Source organism: Eublepharis macularius, chromosome 1, assembly GCF_028583425.1.
Source record: "Eublepharis macularius isolate TG4126 chromosome 1, MPM_Emac_v1.0, whole genome shotgun sequence".
In the NCBI taxonomy this organism is placed as follows: domain Eukaryota; kingdom Metazoa; phylum Chordata; class Lepidosauria; order Squamata; family Eublepharidae; genus Eublepharis; species Eublepharis macularius.
In genome coordinates, this window is record NC_072790.1 from 236,824,542 (window position 1) to 236,849,245 (window position 24,704).

At 50.7% G+C, this 24,704-nt stretch overlaps 1 protein-coding gene across 1 annotated transcript; it reads left to right on the forward strand.

Annotated features, from left to right (window-relative positions):
* Nucleotides 1–1,032: 1,032 nt before the first annotated feature.
* Nucleotides 1,033–24,139, forward strand: YIF1A (Yip1 interacting factor homolog A, membrane trafficking protein). The gene is made up of 8 exons (XM_055001558.1): nucleotides 1,033–1,200; nucleotides 3,216–3,436; nucleotides 6,006–6,110; nucleotides 8,312–8,390; nucleotides 9,583–9,640; nucleotides 11,752–11,907; nucleotides 21,734–21,827; nucleotides 23,082–24,139. The coding sequence occupies exons 1-8, from the start codon at nucleotides 1,170–1,172 to the stop codon at nucleotides 23,229–23,231; spliced, it is 894 nt and encodes a 297-aa protein (XP_054857533.1). The 5' UTR covers nucleotides 1,033–1,169; the 3' UTR covers nucleotides 23,232–24,139.
* The last annotated feature ends 565 nt before the right edge of the window (nucleotides 24,140–24,704 follow it).

Genomic DNA, 24,704 nt, shown 5'->3' on the forward strand with positions numbered 1-24,704 from the left:
CGGATCTACCGTTGCCAGTGCCCCGGGCAACCGTTGTTAGGCTCTACGCCCGCGCATAGCGCGTGCGCACTCCCCTGGCACTGCGTGATGACGTCACTCCCGTGACATCACGCTGGGGCACCCCCCCCCCCCCCGCGGCAAGCTGGCTGTCTCAGCGCCGCGAAGCTGGCGGTAGCGCGAGTGGCTGGGAGGCTGCGGCGCCGTTCACCTGCCCCGCAGGACAGGTGTCCTGGGGGAAGACGAACGGCGCGGGCAGCCTCCCAGCCACCCGCGCTGCCTTTCCCCAGGACAAGGGGCGGCTGGCTTGCCCGCATGCCCCTTGTCCTGGGGAAAGGCGAACGGCGCAGGCTGCCTCCCAGCCACCTGCCTCCCAGCCACCCGCGCTGCCTTTTGCCTTTCGCTTGCCGTGGGCCCCTTGTCCTAGGGAAAGGCGAACAGCGTGGGCAACTTCCCAGCCACCCGCGCTGCCTTTTGCCTTTCCCCAGGACAAGGGGCACACGGGCAAGCCAAAGGCAAAAGGCAGCGCGGGTGGCTGGGAGGCTGCCCGCGCCGTTCTCCTTTCTCCAGGCTCGCTCCCGGAGCTGGCAACTGCGCCCAGCACCCTCTCTTTGGCGGCGCTGGGGGCAGACTACCCCCCCTGCCCCCCCCCCGGTCGATCCGGCTCTGCCTCCATGGACAGAAGCAGTCTACCTCTGAGTGCTGGAAACTGAGGGCAGATCACAAGCAAGGACTGCTGCTGCTCCCGTGCCCTGCTTAGGGGCTTCCCAAAGGGGCATCAACCATTCCGTCCCCCAAACTTCTTCCTTGGCATTCCCTTCTTTGCACTACTAAACACAACTCGAGACGCGCAGAGAAACTTCCTCTTACGCGCATGCGCCCTGCGAAGACGCAACTCGCTGGATAAGCTCCGCCTCTTTCGAACAGCTGCGACGAGGAGGAAAAATTGATACATTTCCAGCCAATCAGCGCCCAGCGCTTCGCGAAACCGACACCTTGGGAGCCAATGGGAAGAGCCAGATCAGAGCGTGAAGGCTTTGAGGACGTGGCCTGGACTTGCGCGTGGAACAGCCCTGCTCTCCCCTTTTCCGCTTTTAAGTTTTTGGTGCAACTCGATCGGACTTTTTTAAAAAAGCCAATTATTCTTAATCTGCAGGCTATCGTGGGACCCCATGGCGTATCCCCCTGGCTATGGGGGGCCCGGTAAGACCTGGGGCTGGGCGCATAGTGGGAAGGGGGAATTTAGGCCTGCTCCTTGGAAGTTATTGGGTTGGGTGATGATGGGAGGGGGGTACCCTCTTTCTCCCTGCGGTGACTGAAGGCAGGATCATAAACAGCGGGGATAGCCCGGTTTGGTGGCCATTGAAGGCCTTACAATAAGTGTGTGTGTGGGGGGTAAAGATTCAACCCCATAAATCTCCAACTCCAGACTGAGAAATTCCTGTCGATTTGGGGGCTGGAGTTTGGGGAGGACCTCAGCGGGGTATAATAATATTTAGTCCACCCTCTGAAGCGGCCAGTTTCTCCAGGGGAACTGATCTCGGTGGCCTGGAGATTAGCTGTAATCCCGAGGAATCTCCAGTCCCCACCGGGAGGTTGGCAATGTTACCGAACTCAGCGGCCCATACACGTGCTTTGCGTTCGAAAGAGCCCAGTTCAAGGAGCAAAAAGGTAGCAGGACGTGAAAGGCGGGTCCCCTGTCCCTCCACCACCGTGTGCTGGGAAGTCCCAGGTTCAGCGATTTAAAAGAGCTTTGGATAATACCAATTGGAAGGAGGCCCAGCCTTAAATCCTATTGCATTGGGCTCGCTTGGGGAAAATAAAAAAGGAGTCCGAAGTCACCTGAGATAGCGGGGAAGCAGGAGTGCCTTTACCTGTGCGTGTGTATATATACACACGTTTACATACATTTGCCATCAAAGTTGCCTTCCGCTTCCATTGGCCCTGAGTGGTGTTTCCTGCTCTGACAGGCAGCCGTTCTTTGGGGGTCCTTTTTAGCTGGCGGTGCCACAGACTGAGCTTGGAGCCACCGGTTTGCAAAACATGGGCTCCATTACAGAGCGACAAACCCTTAAGGCTGCTGTATGGGAGTGTGTCCTATCATCTTCTCCCCCTCCCTGCCACCTTCTCCGTAATATTTGGCTGAATTAAAGCCTGTCCTTTTATCTTTTTGTTACTGTGTTTTCCCATGGCTTGCTCTGGAGCTTTGCTGTTTCTTTCCCCTTCCCCTGTTCCTTAGGGACACAGCACCATTTCCACCCACTTTTTAAAAGTCTGCACTTTTCCAGCCCCCCCCCTTTCAGTCTCTGCTCTCCCACTAAAAGCTGAAGTTATCCAGTTAGCAAAAAGCCTGTGTTCTCCCTCTCAAAAAAAAATATCCCGTAGAACAAGACTTCCTTTCAAGGCAGGACAGGAGATGAGACGTGCTGGATGTTGATAAAAACTATGTGTAGGGTAGAGAAAGCAGATAGAACTTTTTCTCCTTCTCCCCTAATACTAGAACACAGGGCGGGGGGCGGGGTGTGCACCCACCGAAGTTGTTAGGAAATAGGTTAAAAGCAGACAAAAAGGAATACTTATTTACTTGATGAGTGATTAAACACTGTTGGTCGATGTAGTGATGGCTACAAGCATAGACTACTTTAAAAGAGGATTAGACAGATTTATGGGGGACAGGTCTATCAGCGGATACTAGCCACAATGATTAAAGAGAAACCTCCACCTTCCGAGCAGTCAGTCTGCCGGGAGACAACTTCTGGGGAAGGCCTTTGCTTCTCCACCCTGTGTTGTTGGGTGTCCAGTACAACTGGTTGGCCCTTCGATGGGACAGGATTCTGGACCAGATTTGTCACGGGTCAGATCCTGCATGGCTCCCCTTACATCTATGTCAGCCTGAGCCCTGCCACCTCTCTGTTTAAAAATTAAGCCTCAGCCCTTTGGATCCTGGCAGCATCCAGATAAGTGATTGGAATGGGTGTGGGATGTTCCGACAATTTACGTTGTGCCCCCTGCTCTTAAATCCTTTGCCGATACACTTGTATAGCTTCGTTGTGAGTATCCAGCAGTGCTATCTAGAGTGAAAAGAGGAGAGTTTACGAACTAAGATTAGATCTGGGTTGGTGGGATGATCGGAGAATGGGGGTGAATCCTTGGCTACAAGTCCAACGAAACGGGTTCAGATGCTGACCTGGCACATCTCTGTTATTTTCTTCTGCCAGGCTCCAAGCACAGGGCAAGAGGCCCGATGGTCCCGCAGAATGCCAATGCCCCCCAGCTCTTTGACGACACCAGTTCCACCTATGGTGCCCAGCAAGGAGGTTACCCAGCTCCGGGGATCGACATGGGCTTTAACCAGATTTTTGCCGATCCAGTGGCCAATGTCGCCATGGCCTACGGCTCCACCATTGCGTCTCAGGGCAAAGAGATAGTGCACAAAGAGGTAAGGAGGACGGCGCTCCCGTTTCAATGAGGTGACTGCTCAGAGATCGTTGCGTCTGTTACCTGGTCTTTATGTAGCTTCAGTGTTTGGTGACGCCTCTGGAGGCATCATCCGTTTATTTTCTCAAAAGTCTTGGTTTGCCCTCCCCCCTGAAACAAACCTTTCGACTCTTTCTTCTACTCCCGTCTTCTCCCTCCACACTTCCTTTATTTATTTATGTTTGTACCCTGCTTTTTTCGGGACCCGAACCAGCTTCCAACATCATTCTTTCCTTTTCTGTTTCGCCCTCCCAACAGCCTGTGAGGTAGGTTAGACTGTCCCAAGATCTCCTGTTTCATCCTCCCAACAGTCTGTGATGTGCGTGTGACTGGCCCAAGTTCGCCCAGCAAGCTTCCATGGCAAAGTGGGGGGATTTGACGTAGAGCCTCCTAGTCCGATGTTCTAGTCAGTACACCAGTACACCACAGTGACACTGAGAGATCCCTGTCTTTTGGTGCTACACCTCTGAAGATGCCAGCCACAGCTGCTGGCGAAACGTCAGGAACTACAATGCCAAGACCACGGCAATACAGCCCGGAAAACCCACAACAACCACCACAGTGACTGTTTTTGCCATCTAGGTTTAAACCTCCAATGACTCTCTCCTAACTATCTGGGATTCAGCGACCAACCTTTTTTTTTCCTCCAGCCCCTACCAAAGCAAGTATATTTATCAGAGGGGCAGCCTGCATAGCTAGTAGGCACCAGCCATCAAACGCCATTGAGCTGAGTGTATTCTAGCCCAGGGGTCCTGAATACCAGGAGCATCCATTTGAGAAGATGATGATGGTGTCCCTGCAAGCAAGTCGGGGAAACAGGTGGGAAGTAAAGGGCTGTATGTGTCCAAACAAGCTATGAACAAGCTGAGCCCTACGGACTCTCCTCCAACCGGGCTGGTGCTTGTGTGAGACCGGGAGGCGATGAAGGCCCATGCCTGTTGCCTTCTCCCATTATGCCAACCCCAGCAGCGCTGCCAGCACCCCAGAGACTCTCTTTGGTTGCCTGGGAGGAGAATTTTCCCTGTGTGTACAGCAAAATGATGTGGCCTGCCACTGTTTGGCACATGGGCCAGGGGTTTCATCTCCGCTTTAGCCTTTTAAGGCCCACTGAAGAGCCAGCCCTCCTGAGCAACGTGAACAATTTCTAAGTTCTCAAGGCTCTTTTAGGTGCCAGGCCAAAATGTCTCTTTCTGCCCAAGCTTTTAATGAGGTATTTTATGGATAGCTTTTATGCCATTGATGTCCAATGGCTTGTTTTTGCATCGTGATGTTGTTTTAATTGTAAGTCACCTCGAGCAGCTCTCTGAAGAGGTAGCTTAGAAATACAGTTTTCTGCTGTCTCCTTGACGGCACCTTGACAATGTAGTGTGACCAGTGGGGTGGGGACATGGTGAAATGGCTTTGCACAATGCCTCTTCCGGCTGCGTAACTGGAAGCGATATTGCTGCATTGCCTGGCGCTCTAGAATCCGCCTCTCCTCAGAAACTGTAAGATAAAAAAATAGTGTTGGAGAAATTCTAGAGCGTTGTGTGATGCTGAGCCATAACTTCTGGGTTCCTGCTTAGAAGTAGATCCAGGAGTTAGCCATGTTAGTCTGTAGTAGCAAAATTGAAAAGAGTCCAGTAGCACCTTTAAGACTAACCTTTACTGTAGTATAAGCTTTCGAGAATCACAGTTCTCTTTGTCAGATGCGTGGAGGGTAAGAAGAAACTGGTCAGATATATAGGTGGAGAGGGGAGGGGGGAGTAGATGCAATCATGAGGGCATATATGACATTGGAGGAGGAGCAGCTGTAAGAGCCAGAGATAGTGTCGTTGACGCCAATGGTGTCTTACAGCTGATCATCCTTCAACGTGATGTATGCCTTCATGTGCCAACAATGTCAATTTGCTCTGTACATTGGACAAACCAGCCAGCCTCTGCGCAAAAGAATAAATGGACACAAATCTGACATTAAAAATGGCAACATCCAAAAACCAGTGGGAGAACACTTCGGTCTACAAGGACTTAAAGGTCACTGTAGTTCAACAGAAACCTTTCAAAAACAAAATCCAACGGGAGGCTGCTGAATTGGAATTCATATGCAAATTTGATTCAGTCAGGCTGGGATTGAATAGAGACTATGAATAGTTATCTCATTATTAGAAATAACTGATCCCATTATCAGAAGGTACTGATTGCATCTACTCCCCCCTCCCCTTTCCACCTATGTATTGGACCAGTTTCTTCTTACCTTCAAACGCATCTGACGAAGAGAACTGTGATTCTCGAAAGCTTATGCTACAGTAAAGTTGGTTAGTCTTGGTTGGTTAGTGCTACTGGACTCTTTTCAATCCTGCTTAGAAGTGACACTGTTTTCTTCCCTATTTGTCCCCCTGCTGCTCCGTTGAGTGCCAGCAGTGGGTCATCTCCTCCCACCGGGCACGTGGCAACCCCGCCATAATGCAATAGGTGGAGCGCTACAAACAGAAACTTGTTTGCTATGAATGTTTCTTCCTCCTGGCTCAGTCTCCTGTATTTGCTGTCTCCAGATCGACCGGTTCATGTCGATGAACAAGCTGAAATATTTCTTCGCGGTGGACACGACCTACGTCATGAAGAAACTGGCGCTGCTGATGTTTCCTTACGTACACCAGGTACAGAAGAGAGGTGGCGCTTCCGGCTCCATTTTGGTGGGCACAGCAAGGTGGCGACTGGATTGCGGTGCTCCTGGCTCGTGGCAAAAAGATGGACGAGGGTGGAGTCGGAACGCGAGGCGTACGCAGGCGCCCTTAAATTCCGGTCAGAATGTTGGGAGGGGGGGCATCTTGGGCGAATTCCAGAAGCTCCATTTCCTGTGCCTTGCCAGTTCAGCCCAACCTGTTGCTTCCTAAAAAGTGGGTGGCTGTCAAAATGAGTAATGGGACTGGGGTCCCGTGCAGTTCAAAGAATGGTGGCAGAATGTGAGAATTTTAGAGAGGGGTATCCTCTCATAGGTCTCCCATCCAATTACTAATCAAGGTTGACCCTGCTTAGCTTCCGAGATCTGATGAGATTGGGCAATGAAAACCAGGGTTGCAGGGGCAGGCAATGGCAAACCACTTCTGTTAGTTTATTGCCATGAAAACCACACCAGTTCGTTGTAGTGGTTAAGAACAGAAGGACTTTAAGCTGTAGATCCAGGTTAGATTCCCCACTCCTCCACTTGAAGCTAGCTGGGTGACCTTGGGTCAGTCACAGCTCTCTCAGAGCTCTCTCAGCCCCACCCACCTCACAGGGTGATCGTCATGAGGATAATAACACAATTTGTAAACCACTCTGAGTGGGCGATAAGTTGTCTGGAAGGGCGGTATATAAATCGAATGTTATTATTATTATTAGCACCAGTGGTCGCCATAAGTCAGCTATGACTTGATGGTACTCACCCATCACCATCTTCTCACAGAATCATAGAGGTGGAAGGGTATTTAAAGACCATCTAGTCCAACCTCGTCCCCAATGCAGGAACCGGAGTCCTTTTTTCCTAGAGTTGCTGTGGATTGAACCTGCATGCAATACATGTTCTCTCAGCCATGGCCTCTTGGAACAAAACAGGGCAAAATGGGACAAAACAATCCTTAGGGAACGTCCCTCCCCCTCAGCACAAGTCCCCCATCGCTCCGTCTCCATTTTTATTCACATCCACGAATTGCTATTTTACTATTTATTTGGATAGATCCATGTCGCCTCTTTGGAATCCTGCTTGAGGCGGCTTACAATTAAAAATATCACAATATAAAAACAAGCTCTTTACCTTTAGGAGCCTGAATAGCCCAGGCTAGCCTGGGCTCATCAGATTTTGGAAGCTCAGCAGGGTAAGCCCTGGTTAGTACTTGGACTGAAGACCACCACGGGAAACAAGTTGCTCTGCAGAGGAAGGCAACGGCAAACCACCTCTGCTTCTCTTTGAAAACCCCTTGATCGCCATAAGTTGGTTGTGACTTGACACTACGTCAATTATTATTATTTACTTGATGCATAGTCCACCTTTCTTGCTTGCCTTTACAGATTACAGAAATGCCCGTCTGTAGTGCTGGCACCACACAGAATCGGGGGGGAAAGGCAGGGGTCCTACAGAAGTTTAAGCCCTGCCCCTTCCCTCTTTTGAAAGCACAGCCCACACCTCCTTTGGCAATACGGAGAACGTGGCTATTTTGGGGTTAAGGTGAATTTCAGTATGGGTAGATCAAGATGGGTAGCCACGTTAATCTGTCTGTAGCGGTAGAAAAGAGCAAGAGTCCAGTGGCACCTGTAAGACTAACAGGATCTGTGGTAGGGAATATGCTGAGTGTGGCGAAATCAGCTTTGGTAATGAGAAAGGAAGCCTAGATCTTGATTCAGTCCAGGAGGATGTATTGTCTTGAGTTTCATTGTCAGTTGCAATTCAGAGACACGCCTGCTACCCCTCTGTACATCCCACCTAATCCAATCACATCAGCTATTGTCATTCACCAGCTCTTGTCATTTGACATCTGAAATCACTCCACTCTCCAAGATATAAGGACAGATGGACTCAGGTTTTAGCTATATCTGAAGAAGTGAGCTGTGACTCACAAAGTATAGGTGCTGCTGGACTTTTGTTCTTTTCAGTGTGGGCTGAGCTTGTAGAGGAAGGCTGCAAAGATGCCTCCTGGTGGTGCTGCTTTGCCAACCGTTTGCATGGAAGCTTAGACTTGAAAAAGGAAAAACAGCAAAGGGTGGGGGGGGGGGGCTCTCCACTGGACCTGTGTGATGGAGGGGTGCTTTTTTGAAGTCATGAGCCGTGAGCCCTGCAGACAGACAGATGGACTCAAGAGTGTTTTTATCTTTTCTTCTGCAGAACTGGGAAGTCCGCTACCACAGAGATGTGCCCCTCCCGCCCCGACAGGACGTGAACGCTCCAGACCTCTACATCCCAAGTGAGTCTGTCTTTGAGCAGAATGAGGCTCTCTCTGGCTCCCCCCCTCCCTTTGGCTGTCAGGTCACAGCCGACTTATGATGACCACCCCCAGCAGTTTTCAAGGCAAGAGAAGAGCAGAGATGTTTTGCCACTGCCCGCCTCTGCACCAGGTCTTCCTTGGCGTTCTCCCATCCAAATACTAAATAGGGCCAACCCTGCTTAGCTTCCGATGTCTGAAGAGATCCGGCTAGACTGAGCCATCCAGGCCCCTGACAAATATGTAACCCTTTTTAAAAATTGTCCCTGAGAGGGTTCAGAGATCATCATGTAAATGGTAAATCTAAATGGTAATGGTAAATGGTAACCTTCCCAATAATCTTGTAAGGTAGGCCAGTATTACTATCCCTCTATTACAGATTAGGGCAGAGACAGTGGGGGGCTGAGAAAAGGCTCCTCATCAAGCTATAAGCTTGGCAGCTCAGATCTGGGCCACCCAATCCCAAGTATTTTTTATTGCTAAGTGAGGACAGATGGACTCACACTCCCAAGTAAGGCATAGAGTGGCCTGCTATACCTGCGTGCAGTCCAGCTCAAGAAATTGTTGATCAAACTTGGTTTCTAGCATGTTCTTTTGTAATTGGGACACAACCATCCCCGTTTCTGGTGTAGGGTGGCCAGCTCCAGGTTTGGGGTGGACCCCAGGTTGGGGTGGGGAGGGCGAGGCTTGGGCGGGGGAGGGAGCGCAGTGGTGGGTAATGCCATAGAGTCTGCCCCCCCCCCAAAGCAGCCATTCAGTTTGGTGTAGTGGTTAAGAGCGGCAGGACTCTAATCTGGAGATCCAAGTTTGATTCCCCACTCCTCCGCTTGAAGCTAGCTGGGTGACCTTGGGTCCGCCACAGCTGTCTCAGAGCTTTCTCAGCCCCACCCACCTCGCAGGGTGATCGTCATGAGGATAATAATAATGACATAGTTTGTAAACCACTCTTAAATTGTCCTGAAGGGCGGTATATAAATCAAGTATTGTTGTTGTTGTTACTGTTGTTGTTATCCTCTCCTTGGAAACTGATCTTTATGGCCTGGAAATCAGTTCTAATTCCGGGAGATCTCCAGGCCCAGCCTCGAGTTTGACAGCTCTACCTCCTTGCTGCCATTCTGTTGTGTCTCAAGGGTGTGACTTTTTTCCCTTCCTTTCCTGCCTCTTGTTTTCCCAGGTATGGCCTTTATTACCTATATCCTCTTGGCTGGGATGGCACTGGGCCTGCAAAAAAGGTTAGTGCAGGATCCACACACCCCTCCCCACTTGCCAAAAGAATCTTGCAGAACGACATCGATGGTTCCTATTGGGGTACAGATGGCTGCTCGGGAACATCTTGACACCCCTGATGTGAAATTTGGCAGAGGGGAGGAGGGAGGGAGGTCCTGCTCCAGGCTGTGTGGATTTGATGACTCGAGCTGTCTCCAGTTGACATGTGAAGCGTCACGACTTCTGCAGAACTTCTGGCGTTTTCTCTCCAAACGTTCCCCAAGTTGCTATGTTGACAGTTCCTGCTTCTTTATATTCAGCCTGTCATCTTTTCCCTCCCACCTCCTGGGCCACATTTCTTGCCTTGATCTCTGCAGCTTTTTCCTCTTGAGTAGAGATGGGCACAAACTGCAAGACGAACTAAAGTTCGTCACGAACTGGGATGGTTTGTGCTTCGTGAACCAGCGGTTTGTGGAAGCCTGTTTTCCACGAACCTTCATGAACTGGTCTGTCAGTTTGTTTGGTTCGTGTAAAAGCCCAATAAAAATGCCTCGCAGCGGCACGGAAAGGGTCATTTAAACCCCCTGATCAGCTGCTTGGCGGGGATCTCCCCGCCAAGCAGCTGATCCAAGCTGGTAGGGGAGGTGAAATGCCCCTTTCTGTGCCGCTTGGCAGCAGCATGGAAACAGATATTTAAACCCCACAAACCGGTTCGCGAACTGTGGCAAGTCTGTGAAAGTTCGTGGTTTGTGAAATGGAATGAACCATGAACCACACAGTTCGTTTTTTTCCCTGGTTCATGCCCACCTCTACTCAAGTCTTCTGTTGTCGCCCCCCCCTTTGGGTTGTGACAGCAAACAGTTTTTCCTGCTGGTGAATAATAACAATAATAACAACTCCTCCTATAGACTGCTCTTCTAGGCAGATTAGTGCTCCATTCAGGGCAGTGAACAAAGTCAGTGTTGTTATCCCTGCAATATAGCTGGGGAGGAGCTGAGCTGAGAGGAGGGGTTTACCTAAGGCGTTCATGGCAATAGTGGGATTCGAACCAGCAGCCTCTTAACCCTTATGCTACAGCAGGGTCTACTTTGATCCCCCCAAAGGCTATGCGGGGGCACCATGGGACCTGCATGGATAAAAGCCACGTGGGAAGGAGGGCTGTTGTAAGGACGGGAATTGGGCAAGATTGAGCCGAAAAGCTGGTTAGATCCAACCTTCTCTGCTTATTTTATATTTTTTGTTCTGCTACTTTTTATCCTGCTTTTTTCAACTCCATGTGGACTCAAAGCAGCTCACAATATGAGAGAAACCATCTCCCCAACAAAATAGAAGAAGTCTACCTGTCATTGATAGAGGAGGGGAGGGAAGCGCCGGAGTGGTGCGTAGCAGCTCTGCTGTCGACAGAAATGGGTTCTCCCCAAGCTTAAAAAAAGCCCCCCTATCGTTCTGGTGCCACAATGGCCTTCCTTAAGACGTTGCCTTCACTCTTTCATCCTCCGTCTTTTGCAAACTCCTTGCCCTCACTTGCCGAGCCATCCATGGCCGCCTCTCTTCTCTCTTGTCCCAATAAACTCAAGCCCCATGACTTGCGCTTCAACCACCCTGAACCATCCAAGGGTCTCTTGCTGTCTCAGGTGACTCTGCCCTTCTGGATGGACCTGCCAAAACAGCTGAGTCGTGTCCCCCTTCCTTGGATTCCTTTCTCCAAACCCACCTTTCCTGGAAAACCTTGAGTACATGCCCTCCTCTGATCTCTGCCAAAGAGAAGCCTAAGTGCATAATAAATACACATTTCTCCTTTACATCGCTGTTTCCCCTTATCTTGAAGAAGCCCATGGTCTCCATGGGGCAGAGGTCTATTGTTTGCCCCAGGCTGGCGCTCTTCATACAATCCCGTGAGCCCTTTTCTTGCCTCCCAAGCTCTTCCCTGTGTCTGAAAGCCAAAATCAGTATGACTGCCTGTGCTCCTATTTACCCCTTCCTAATCCCTCTCCTATGCAAGTGTAGATTGTAAGATCTTTGGGGCAGAGGCCTTGTTGCTTCCTCTTAGTACATAACTGTACAGCACCCTCCTTGCTAGATGAAATAATGCTTCTAAGCGGAACCCTTCAGCTTCTCTTGCCGTGCTTCTTCCCAGGTTCTCCCCAGAGGTCCTGGGCATGTGTGCCAGCACGGCCTTTGTATGGGTGGTCATCGAAGTCCTTGCCCTTCTCCTGGGCTTGTACCTCATCACCGTTCAGAGCGACCTTGGCACGTTTGACCTGCTTGCCTATTGCGGCTACAAATATGTCGGGTAAGTTGGCTTCTCTGTTGTGCAGCTCACGGTTGAAGTCCCGGCCTGCGGTACAGGCCAGAGGCTGCAGGGCCTGCCTGCTTGCTGAGAAATGACAGGCCCAGAGCCAAAGGCATGGAAACAAAGAGCTTGAGCATGTGAAAGAATGGGGACAGGAAAAAGGAGGAGGGTGGAGCTGGACTAGGCTGTGCCACCACTTAGACTGTACCACTTTAGGTTGCCAGTGAATTATCTCAGAACTGATTGGCCTCCTATTTGAGACGGGGGACTCCGTGCCTATAAAACAGCTAGCACATAAGGGGGAAGGCTAATCTAGTTCTGTTTTCCATGTGCCAGGAGTCATGTGTGTATCCTCCGACTCATGGGATCGCTGCTTCGGGCCTTGAGCTCTCCGTAAAGATTTCTTGCCTTCTGTTTGCTGCTTGAGTTTCACTGCAAGGGCATAGCGGGCGGAGATCTTTTAGGCTAACCAATGGAGGAGGCAAAGACAGACAGACAGCGACCAATGATACACCTTTGAATGTGTGTAATACTTAGGATGCACGGGCCAGCGCCGAGAGCCAATATAATCAGGCACCTGCCTCGGCCTTGTCCTGGTACAGGGCCCATGGCCAGCGCTTTCGCTCTCTCCTGATGGGAGAAATACACAGCAGCAGGGAAGGAAAAATGAGTTGTTCTGTGCTGCTTTTTCCAGGCACACACACCCCGGTTGGGAAAGAGAAGATCATGTATGCACTGAGTCGCTGCTCTGCTCCCTTTTAGGGAGGAATAAGCCACGATTGGGGGGGGCGGGGGCGCCATCACAGGTTGTCTTTGCCCTTCTCTCATCATGTCTCCCTTCATCTTATCCGGCATTTCCGCCATCTCAAATATCTGCAGTTAGATTATGGGATGCATTCCAGTAATTAAAAACAGGTGTCCGTCCCTGGCAGGTAAACCCCTCGAGCCCCTCCACAGTGAACACACGTCGGTTCCAGCAGAAGCAGCTTTATTAGGATCTATGCAGTTCAGGTCTGTTCTCCATCACCGAGCTTGACAGAACTGACAATTCAGATCAAGCAATCTATGTTATAGTTGATACATTGTCGAAGGCTTTCACGGCCGGAGGACGATGGTTGTTGTGGTCTTGGTCTTGTAGTTCCTGACGAAAGACAGGGATCTCTCAGTGTCAAACATGTGTCTCAGTGTCTCTCAGTTTGACACTGAGAGATCTCTGTCTTTTGGTGCTGCACCTCTGAAGATGCCAGCCACAGCTGCTGGTGAAACGTCAGGAACTACAATGCCAAGACCACGGCGATACAGCCCGGAAAATCCACAACCACCATATCTTATACTTGCTTTTTCCCACACTCCAAATGACAGGTTTTGACGCGCAAGCTTACAAGAGTTCTGTGGGAACCTATTCAGTTATGACTTTGGATTAGGTATACAATGCCTACTTCCCAGTATCTGGGAACAGGAGAGAAAACGAGAATCTAGACATATCAAGGCCACAGCTAGCCGAGACTCGCATTTTTCTCTAAGATAACAAGAGAGGCCCTTTCCGGGACCTAAGGAAGTAACGTCTGCAATATGGTTACAGAGGATCAGAGAGAGTAACACAGCAATTCAGTAACAAAGAAGTATAGCTGAAGTTTCACATTTTGTGGCACAGGCATTGTAACAACAACAGACAATCATGGCATGGCTCTACACAGACATGACAACAGGATTCCTTCCTTGGTTTGCTGCTTGCTTGAAACCCTGGGGCCTTTTTTGAAGTCCATCCATTGTGGCCTTAACATTTCAGATCTAAGGGGAAGCATCTCTGGGCGCATTCAGAGTCGTTCCCACTGTGTAACCACAACCCCAGTCTCCCTTGTGAGTTTGGTTGTGAGCTTTCCAGCTCCAAAAACGAACTCACGAGCCGCCTTGGGGACTTCTTTCCCACCAGAGGTGTGATTCCCCCCTGGGTTTTTAACCTGACAAAGGCCTGAAAAGATCTTAAAATCTATGACTTTGGGAATGGGAGATCCAAGCCTTGAAAGAGATCTCTGGGATCTGTGTACTGGGAAATTTGTTTCTGGTAAGGTTAGGTTCTTCAGCGTGGAAGAAAGGAAGACAGTGGTTGATCAGAGAGGATTTGCAAGGCTTTAACTTTTCATTTGAACGACACGCAGAACTGTCAGCCGTTACAAAAATCGTATTGTTCACTGTCCGTCTTCTGTGCAGACACACATGGGACTGCGCCTGCGCAGGCCTGCCGACCGGATTTTTTTTTTTCTAGCAAACGTCCACTAGGGGGCGCACGTCCTTCCCAATGCGCATGCGCGGCCGTTTCCCGCCCGAACGACATTGGGCGACGTCGCCCCCTTTCCCCTCAGTTTCTTCTTTGCCGCCGACCGGTAAAGATCTAGCTGTCCGCTTGTGAGGAAACTTTTCCTGTGAGGATCCTACGAAGATGTCTGAGAAGTCGCTGTTCAAGCGCTGCTCCAACTGCTCCACTAAGATGACAAGGACGGACGGTCACGCCGTTTGCCTCGAGTGTCTCGGCGAGGGACACATCGTCGGGAAGTGTGAGCACTGCCAACGGTTCACCCCGAAGGCCAGGGCTGAGAGGGCTAATAGGCTGAACGCCTTACTGTGGAGACGGGCGATGCGGGTTTCGGGGGCTCCCGTTACCCCGGAGGGACCGCCACCGGCTGGTGGGACGGGTGACACCCCCCCTGAGAAGGGGTCCCAGAAGGCCACGTCCGCTTCGCGTTCCCGCTCCCCGGATCGTCGCCAAGCCCGGCAGTTAACCCCGGATCCGAAGGGGACTGCGAGTTCCGCGTCGGGTCGCATGCCCTTGGCACCAACGTCGGATCCGACTCGGAAACGTCATCGCTCCAGGTCCCCGTCGAGGTCGGAACCGACCTTCACGCCGGCTCCGAAGGTACCGAGAGCGTCATCGGAACCGAACATCCCGGCTGGGTCGGTTCCCAAACTGTCGGATCCGCCATCGGCTCCGACTCCATCGGTTCCGAAGCCTGCTGAGTCGGCGCGCACCGACCTCGCTCCGAAGACGGGCGCTCGGTCGGATCCGAAGACATCGGATCCGATTGGCAGGGACCGAAGCTCGGATCCGGCTTCGGCTGACAAGGGCGGTAAAAAGTCCAAGAAAAAGTCGAAGCACAGTCATTCGGCTTCGGTCCAAACAGATGAGGTCCTTTGGGAGAGGCCTTTGACTCCGTCGCCGCACCTGTCGCCTCCGCTGCACCACTCGTCTGATGATGATGGTGATCTGCCCGACGCGCTACCTCCGGCCCAGCAGTGGCATGCGGGTGATTATGCGGATCGTGTGGACCGGCGTTACCACCTGCCGCGGGCTGCATTTGACAGAGAGGGTTCCCTGTATGCCAGCTCTCCATCATTTGGCAGGGAGTGTTGGGGTGACACTCGAAGTGAGTTCTCCCACTATGGTTCTCCCAGACACGGTTCACCTTACTATCCTGCTGAACCCTACCAGGGCCCGAGTCCCAGTCCTCCATCTGACCCATCTCCAGATGACGTCATCATTGGGACCGGTCGTGTGTCACCATCTGAGGACTACCGGCTCTACTCTGAGCAGATGGTCAGGATGGCCCATTCTCTCGACATCGAGATATCAGCCGTAGATCCTAAGCCAAAGGACAAAATTCTTCAATATGTCCAGTCCGGGAACCCTCCAACTATTGCCTTCCCATTCACTGAAGGCTTGGTGGAGATCATCCACGACATTTGTGAAAAGCCGGCCTCTGTGTACGCGACGTCCCGCAAACTGGAGGCCCTGTACAAGACACGGGATGATGTTTGTGCATACCTCTTTGCACACCCGCCTCCTTCTTCCCTCATTACGGAGGAAATGCAGACCCGCCAACGTCAGGGGTCCTATGCGGTGCCCATTGACAAGGAGAGCAGGAAGTTGGATTCTTTGGGCAAGAAGCTATACTCTTCTGCTGCCCTCACGCTGAAAATCTCCAACTATTCAGCCATCATGGGGGCATATCAGATATTCCTTTGGAACCGCATGGCGGCCTTCCTGGAGAAACTCCCAGCGGACCAGAGAGTGTTGGCAAAGGTGATCCTCGATGAGGCCCTGAGGCTTTCCCGGCAACAAATAAATGCGGGCCGTGACACAGTTGACACCTCTGCGAGGGCACTGGCTTCTTCCATCGTCCTGCGCCGGCACTCGTGGCTCCGCACAACTGCGTTGCCAGTGGAGACACGCAATAAGGTGGAGAACCTGCCATTTGAGGGGCAATCCCTGTTTTCTACCAAAACAGATGACTACCTGTCGCAGAAGCGCAAGGATCGTATTACAGCCCGATCCTATGGTATTCTCCCAGCCAGACCACCCACCGAAAATCGTGGCCAATATCGCCCTGCCCAGGGTTATCGTGGACGACAGCACCGGTACCAGCCGTATCCACGCTATGGTTCCTACCGGCCATTCCAACCATCAGGCTCTTACCAGCGCCGGAAGCCTACCTACCGCCCTCGTCGCGGCCCTCATGCCGCCGATACCAAAGAGTCAGCTACGCAACCAAAGCAGTTCTGACTAGAGCTCGAACAGGCTGTCGTGTTTGGAGACAGATTGGCTCAGTTTGCCTCTGCATGGGCGGAGATTACGTCCGATAGTTGGGTTCTTAAAATCGTTACAGTTGGATATAAAATTCAGTTTGATGTTTATCCAGTGTTGTCTCTTCCTGACCACTCAATACAATCCTCTTCTCATAACTTACAGGCTGAGGTTGTAGCACTGCTAGAGAAAGGAGCTGTGTGGGAGGTGCTCCCTCAGGACCCCCCCTTAGGCTTTTACTCCAGGATGTTCTTGGTAGACAAGAAAGATGGAGGGGTACGACCCATCTTAGACCTACGGGAACTGAATAAATTCGTTCTCGTCAAGCGGTTCAGGATGCTTACCTTGAACACAGTCCTCCAGTTAATGCCCGAGGACATGTGGTTCGCTGTCCTGGACCTCAAAGATGCATATTTCCATATTGCCATCCATCCTGATCATCGGAAATACCTTAGGTTCCTTTGTAACAATAAGGCCTACCATTACCAGGTGCTTCCCTTTGGCCTCTCAACAGCCCCACGAGTTTTTTCTAAATGTATGGCTGTTGTAGTGGCTTATTTGAGGGAACGGGGTTGTACCATCTATCCCTACCTTGACGATTGGCTTCTAGCAGCGCCCTCTGCTGATGCACTCCTGGCCCAGATTCGTACAGTGATGCTCACCTGCTCCCGGTTAGGGCTTTTGGTTAATTTGCAAAAGTCTAATCTTACCCCGTCCAAGAGAATACTGTTTATCGGTATGGAATTGGATGGTGGTGTAAACAGAGGTTTTCTCCCCCGGGAGCGTGCGTTAAGAATTGGCAGGATGGTGAACCTTTTTTCCAAGTGCAGGTTCCAATCCGTGACAGCGATCCAGAGGTTGCTGGGCCTAATGGCCTCTTCTACAGCAGTCACCCCTATGGCCCGGTTGCACATGCGACCTCTCCAGCTGTGGTTCCTGTCGGTTCATGATTTTGAACACGAGTCCCAGAATAAGCGGTATTCCATCCCCAGAGGGATTATCCGGGCCTTACGATGGTGGCTCGATGAGACTAACCTCCTTGGGGGTGTTGCGTTTGGGTCCATTCAAACCGAGATCACAATCTCCACTGATGCCTCCACGGTAGGATGGGGAGCCCAGTGTGGTGCCCTGAGGGCACATGGGGTTTGGTCAGAGCAGGAAAGGAAAGATCATATTAACCTGCTAGAATTGAGAGCGGTCCGTTATGCCCTTATCGCTTTCGCAGACACGCTGCAGCAGAAAGCGGTTCAGGTGCTCACAGACAATTGCACCACGATGTTCTACCTGAACAAGCAAGGGGGCACTACATCCAAGGCCCTCTGCGACGAGGCCGTTCGGATCTGGAACTGGGCCGTGGACAGAGGCGTGTTCCTTCAGGCGGTCCATATTCCCGGCACCACCAATGTCATCGCAGACAAACTGAGTCGGATGCGATTCGACAGCTACGAATGGACCGTAGCAGACAATTACCTGAGCTCCATCTTTTCGGACTGGGGGTTCCCAGACGTAGACCTTTTTGTGACGGAGGCCAACAAAAAGGCCCCGCAATTCTGCTCCAGGGGAGGGCTAGGTCACCGCTCCCTGGGGGACGCGTTCCAAATACGCTGGACGGGGCACCTATTTTATGCCTTCCCTCCGTTCCCACTGCTGTCTCGGGTTGTCAGCAAAATCCAGAGGGATGGGCCGCACTTAATTCTAGTGGCCCCCTTCTGGCCCAGGCAACCATGGTTCCAACATGTCATGCAGCTTTCACAGGGGTCATATTATCGGTTCACTCTGAACCCGGACCTTCTGTCCGACAAAGGGGTTTGGTATCACGACCTACCCAAACTCAACCTCACTGCTTGGCACATTCGGGGACGGAGGGGATGTCTGACAGGGTAGCTGAAATTTTGCTGAATGCCCGTAGGGACACCACTCGCAGGTCATACGCAGCTAAATGGAAGCGTTTTGAGGCCTGGGCTGCGGCCAACGCAGTTAATGTTTGGGATTGCCAGTTGTCTTCTGTGTTTGAGTTCCTCCTGTCCCTAAAGGATGGGGGACTCTCTAATTCCTCTATTAAAGTTTATTTGGCTGCCATTTCAGCCTTCCACCCTAAAATAGATGGGAAGACGGTGTTCTCCCACAGTTTGTCAAAGTCTTTTTTGAAAGGGTTGTACAATATGTTTCCACAGGTCAAGGAAATTGTTCCCCAGTGGTCACTACAAGTAGTATTGGCGGGGCTTATGAAATCACCTTTTGAACCACTGGCCACCTGTGATTTGAAATGGTTATTCTGTAAGGTGGCCTTTTTGATAGCCATTACGTCTGCCCGTAGGGTTAGCGAGCTGGCTGCACTGAGATGGGACCCTCCCTTTTTGAAGGTCCATCAGAATAAGGTGGTGCTGAGACCTGATCGTCGTTTTAGACCCAAGGTGTCCACGCAATTTCACACCTCACAGGACATTGTCCTACCTATCTTTTTTCCTGACCCTTCGGATAACTCTGAAAGGGCCTTACATTCTTTGGATGTGAGAAGGGCTATTTTATTTTACCTCCAACGTACATCACAGTTTAGGAGTGCCAAACAACTGTTTGTGTGCTATTATGGGCCCAGGAAGGGAAAGGCTGCTACAGCCCAGTCAATTTCCCGTTGGGTCACTCAAGCTGTTAGAGCCTGCTACTCGCATGCTCAGTTACCTTGCCCCTTGGAACTAAAAGCTCATTCTACCAGAGCACAGGCTGCTTCGGCGGCCTTCCTTAGGGGCGTGCCCTTGCAAGACATCTGCAGGGCTGCAACGTGGTCGTCTTCTGACACGTTCGCTAAACATTACGCACTAGATGTGTGGGAAAGGAAAGAGGCTGCTGTTGGTAATGCAGTGCTTCAGTCTCTTTTTCAATGAGAACACATGCCCGCCTCCTGGGTAAGTGGCTTGTGAGTCTCCCATGTGGGGCTGCACAGAAGACGGACAGTGAAAACAGAGTTGCGCTTACCGTAACTACTGTTCATTGACGTCTTCTGTGCAGACACACAACCCTCCCTCCTACCCCGCTGTGTTCTTCCAGATGATGGGAAGGCATTCGGCGGCAAAGGAGAAACTGAGGGGAAAGGGGGCGACGTCGCCCAATGTCGTTCGGGCGGGAAACGGCCGCGCATGCGCATTGGGAAGGACGTGCGCCCCCTAGTGGACGTTTGCTAGAAAAAAAAAATCCGGTCGGCAGGCCTGCGCAGGCGCAGTCCCATGTGTGTCTGCACAGAAGACGTCAATGAACAGTAGTTACGGTAAGCGCAACTCTGTTTTATTAATAGGAACTATGAAATTTAATATAAAAACCCATAATGAATCATAACTTATGATTGGCAGTGATGGTGCTCCTATTTTAGGGAGATCTATTTCTAGGGGGGACGGCCAGTTGCGGGGAAGCAGGTGCCTCGCTGCATGGCTTGCCACCTTCACTTCTGCAGGGCTGGAGGACAAGCGGCCTTGAGAGCAAGTGAAATTGGAAAAGGGAAATGGACATCTACGCAGAGCCCTTTTGGGCATCGGAGAGTATTGGCCGGCAGGTGAATTGTAGGCCAGCGGTCTCTAGCCTTTTTGAGATCGCAGGCACCTTTGGGATTCTGACACAGGGTGGTGGGTGCAGCCACCAAAATGGCTGCCACGAAAGGTGGAGCCAGCCACGCTATGTCAGGAAGTGAGGTCATGCACACTTCTAATAGTAAGTCATTACTATTACTACTAATAGTAAGTCATTGCAGGGAGAAGCTCTGTTGAGAAGGATATCTTTTTAAAATTAACACATTTTTTTAAAATTAACGTATTAATTGGCTTCCTGTCTCATTACCAGTGCTAATTTCTCCACACCCACTGCCCCTCTGCATCCTTACCCTGTTCAGTCACACCTGCTATTGTCATTCACCGGCGATTGTCATTCGGATTCCGTAATCACGCCACTCTCCAAGATATAAGGACAGATGGACTCGCCTTCTGGCTGTACCTGAAGAAGTGAGCTGTGGCTCACGAAAGCTCATACCCTACCACAAACTTTGTTAGTCTTATAGGTGCTACTGGACTCTTGCTCTTTTATATTGCTTAAGAAGATGTTCTTGTGTACATAGAGCGTAGCGTCAATCACTCAGTGAACAGCTTTGTCCTGTGGTGGTAGCTGCTGCCAAATCAACTTTTAACATATCTGCACAGCCAATCAGAAGCCCTGCTGGGCAAAAACCCCGCCCAGCCTCACTCATATTCTCAAAATACTTGGCAGGCACCAGGAAAGTTGTTGGTGGGCACCCCGTTGTGACCCTTATAATAGGACATCATTTCACCTAGTTTCTAGGCACAATGCGAAGTGTAGATTTTGACATTCAGAGGGTATCTGAAGGATCCCTCTCTCAGCACCGTGTATCTGTCCTCTCTTTATCAAAGGTTCTTGTCTGTTTGCCTCCACTTTCAGAAATCATGGTGACAGGCGATAGGACTTTCTTAGTGGTGGCCCCCTAGATGTTGATTCCCCCCCTCCGGCAATGCTTAGTTGGTGATTTCTTTTTTTACTTGGCTTTTAGTGGGTTTGTTAACAAGTGAAATTACTTTGTTCGTCCGATGATTTTTTTAATTGTTTTGTTTCAGATAGGTAGCCGGGTTGGTCTGCAGTAGAACAACAGAATGTGAGTCCAGTGGCATGTTAAAGACTGACAAGAGTCATCTGAAGAAGGGAGCTTTGACTCCCGAACGCGCATGCCCTGAAAATCTTATTGGTCTCTAAGGGGGCCGCTGGACTCCAGTCTTATTGTTTTGTGCCTTCGACTGATGTGTGTTTGAACAAGAATCAGTCTTCTGTGGTTATAGATCCCAGAGGAGTGAGCCGTGTTAGTCTGTAGTTGCAAAACAGTAAAGAGTACAGTAGCACCTTTAAGACTAACCAACATATTTGTAACATAAGCTTTTGAGAACCACAGCTCTCTTCGTCAGATGCATCTGACGAAGAGAGCTGTGGTTCTCGGAAGCTTATGTTACAAATAAGTTGGTTAGTCTTAAAGGTGCTACTGGACTCTTTCTGTGGTTAGATATCTATTATAGCTTAGGTTGAAAAACAGGATGGTGTGGGATTAGGATAGGGGAGACCAGCGTTCGAATACCCACTCTGCCACAGAAGTTTGGTGGATGGCCTCAGACCAGTCAGGCTCTCACAGCTTAGCCTACCTTACAGGGTTATCGCTATAATTTTTAAAAATCCTGTTAAATGTCTGCAATTTCTTTTCTCCAGGATGATCCTTGCTGTGGTGGGTGGCCTGATCTTCGGCAGCAACGGCTATTACATCGCCTTGGCGTGGGCCTCGTGTGCTCTTATGTATTTCATGGTAAGTGCTGCATGCTTTGCAGAGGCTTAAGGTTCCCAAGATACCTGTCATGTACGCCAGCATCCATGCCATTGTGATATTATATGCCTTGCTTCTGACTTTTATACTGAGACATTTCTACCATTGTGGGCTGCTGTGTTTTACGCTGCATTATATACTTGTAATGCCAAAGTGCAATACTGTACCTTACGCATTTCATATAGGCTTCCTGACGGTGTCCAAACTGCTAATATTAATTGCCAAAGGAGCTGTCAGGCTCTTCCTTATCTCTAAGAAATATGCGCTTTCATTTCTGTGTGGCTTCGGCTGAGAGCTTGCAGCTGGGCGCTGAACTGTATCTGTTTCACAGGAGAGAAGATGCCACTGTGTACCTTATCTCAGACTAAACTGCTTTTTGTTCCCATGTAACTTTAGGCTTTCGCACCTAAATGCAAAGGGGGGGGCGGGAGAACGTCACTATATCAGTAGTCCTGTTGTTTGACTAGTTTCTTCTGTCAACTTCTACCTATGAATGAACGCCTGAACTGTATGGATCTCTAAATAAAGTTTCTTCAACCAATGCACCTGCCTGCTTGCTGTGAGGGGCTCGGGGATCTAACTGCCAGGGAGTAACACCCTAGGACTGACAATACCCTGGGGCAGAAAGTTCAGGCAGTGTTGTATAGTGGTTAGAGTTGGGGCTTGGCCTGGTGAGATCCGGGGTCCGTTCCTCAATCACAGCCATGAAGCTCACATGAGTCCAGGGTCTTTGTCAACCTAACTTTCCACACAAGGTTGTTGGAAGGGGGGAAATGGCAGCATCGCCTGCAGGAGTTTCCAGGGTATGGTGGGATGGTAGTTGACTTAGCGAATGTGCAGACACTAATCTGATCTGAGTTGGGCTGGGACATGGATTTAAAAAAACTGCTTTTGAATTTATGTGCCTGTGGTGGAAGACAGGCAGGTGCCTTCTTGCACTGAAGGCAAAAGGGACCAGCCATGGGGGGGGGGGGGGGAAGCTATGTTGACTCGATCCTAGCTGGTATATGAAGAAGTGAGCTGCGACTCACGAAAGCTCATACCCTACCGCAAATTTTGTTAGTCTTATAGGTGCTACTGGACTCTTGCTCTTGTCTACTGATTCGATCTTAGGAGTTCTTGATGCTGACAGTCATGCATGCTGTCCTTAGCTCTTTGGAGGAAGGTTGAGCAACTAACACAAGGAATGGATTTCCTTTAAAGCCCTTGACCCGCACGTCTCCCTCCCTTTTGCAGGTCTGCTCCTTACGGATGAAGATCCTTCCGTCCGTGGTGCACGAGGGGCTCAGCCGGCCCAGCGGGCGGGCCCAGATGTACATCACGCTGGCGGCGGCTGCCTTCCAACCTCTCATCCTGTACTGGCTGACAGTGCAGTTGGTCCATTGAGCTGGGCATGGGAGAGGCGACAGACAGCGGGCAGAAGATCCATCCAGCACTCGGGGATCCTGTTTGCGAAGAGCCTCTCGCTGCCCTCCCAGTTCCAAAAAGCGCCATAAAAATCTACGCTCCATCACCCCAGCACCCCACAAGTCCTGGTATCAGCACATAAGGACAAATCGAGGCGGTGTGCGGGCTCCATTTCCCCCAGGGGTAACGCTGAATTGAGGCGTCCTCTCAGCACTCCACTGCCACCCTGACTAGTCCGAGCGCGGAGGGAAAATGATTGTCAAAAATCCAGCCCCAGTGCTGCCCTGTGGGTGGGGTGTTGTCTGCTATCAGCCTATTCTGTTTAGGGTAGTTTTGTGTTCCTCCTTTCTAGGGCTAGCACAGGGAAGATGGGAAAGTAGCCCCGAGTCAGGCTCGCTCGCCGAAACCGTTTGAGAGCAAAGTTTCTGGTGTCATGCGTTTTGCCTTCTGGAACAAAGTGCCCTTTCTTCTCCCCCTCTGAGCCGCTGGTTCCTCCATTTGGTCATTGCAGTTTCTGCCCCAGCAAGAGGCAGCGTTGGCCACTAGCCACAGAGCACCGATTGTTCTGCAGTTCACCCTTGGACTGTACTTCTAGATCAGCCGACCCGTTGTGCTCCTCCCCTCCTCCTCTGTTTTCCTTTATGAATATATATTCTGAACATTTATAGTTTTTCTTTTTTAAAAAAAAGTGACACTCAGATTTCAAGCCAGCAAGGAGGCACGCTCAGTGGTTAGAAACCGGGTTGCGAGGGCTGGAGTTTTACGCTGACTCGTCCCGGGGAGCAGTCGATGATCTCATTTCCTCCCGTCTGTTTTTTTTGGGGAGAGTGTTCGTTCTTGGAAGCAAACGATAAAATTGTACCAGCACCAGAAAACTGGCTTGACAACTTGTGTGGGTTTGTGTTTTTATAAGAACCCTTTGTAAGGTTACCCACATTTTCCCTAGCAAGGCTGCTGTGCATTTAAAAGACACGTAGCCCAAGAAGCCTATTTTTAACAGTTATGAAACAGCCCAGTCTGGTTTCTTTGCTTTGGGGAAGGGACTGTGGGTCAGTGATAGATCGTCTGCTTGGTATACAGACGGTCCCAGCGTCAGTCTCCAACATTTCCAGTTAAAAGGACCAGGTAGGAAGTGAAGGGATCTCCAGGGTCATCTAGTCCAACCCCCCCCCCCCCCCACACACACACAATGCAGGGAAATCACAACTACTTGTGATGTGAAAGTCCTTTGCCTGAGACCCTGGAGAGTTGCAGCCAGTCAGAGTAGAAAAGTCTGACCTTGATGTACCATCTGATTCAGTATAAGGCAGTTTCATGCCTACGTGGGTTTTCTTCAAAACAGGTGACTGTTCACGGGTAATATTACCCAGCTACCTCAGAGCAATACTTTCTTTGGACACCAGGTGGCAGTAAACCTCTCTAAAGGCCAGCCATGCAGTTTCTAGTCTAATG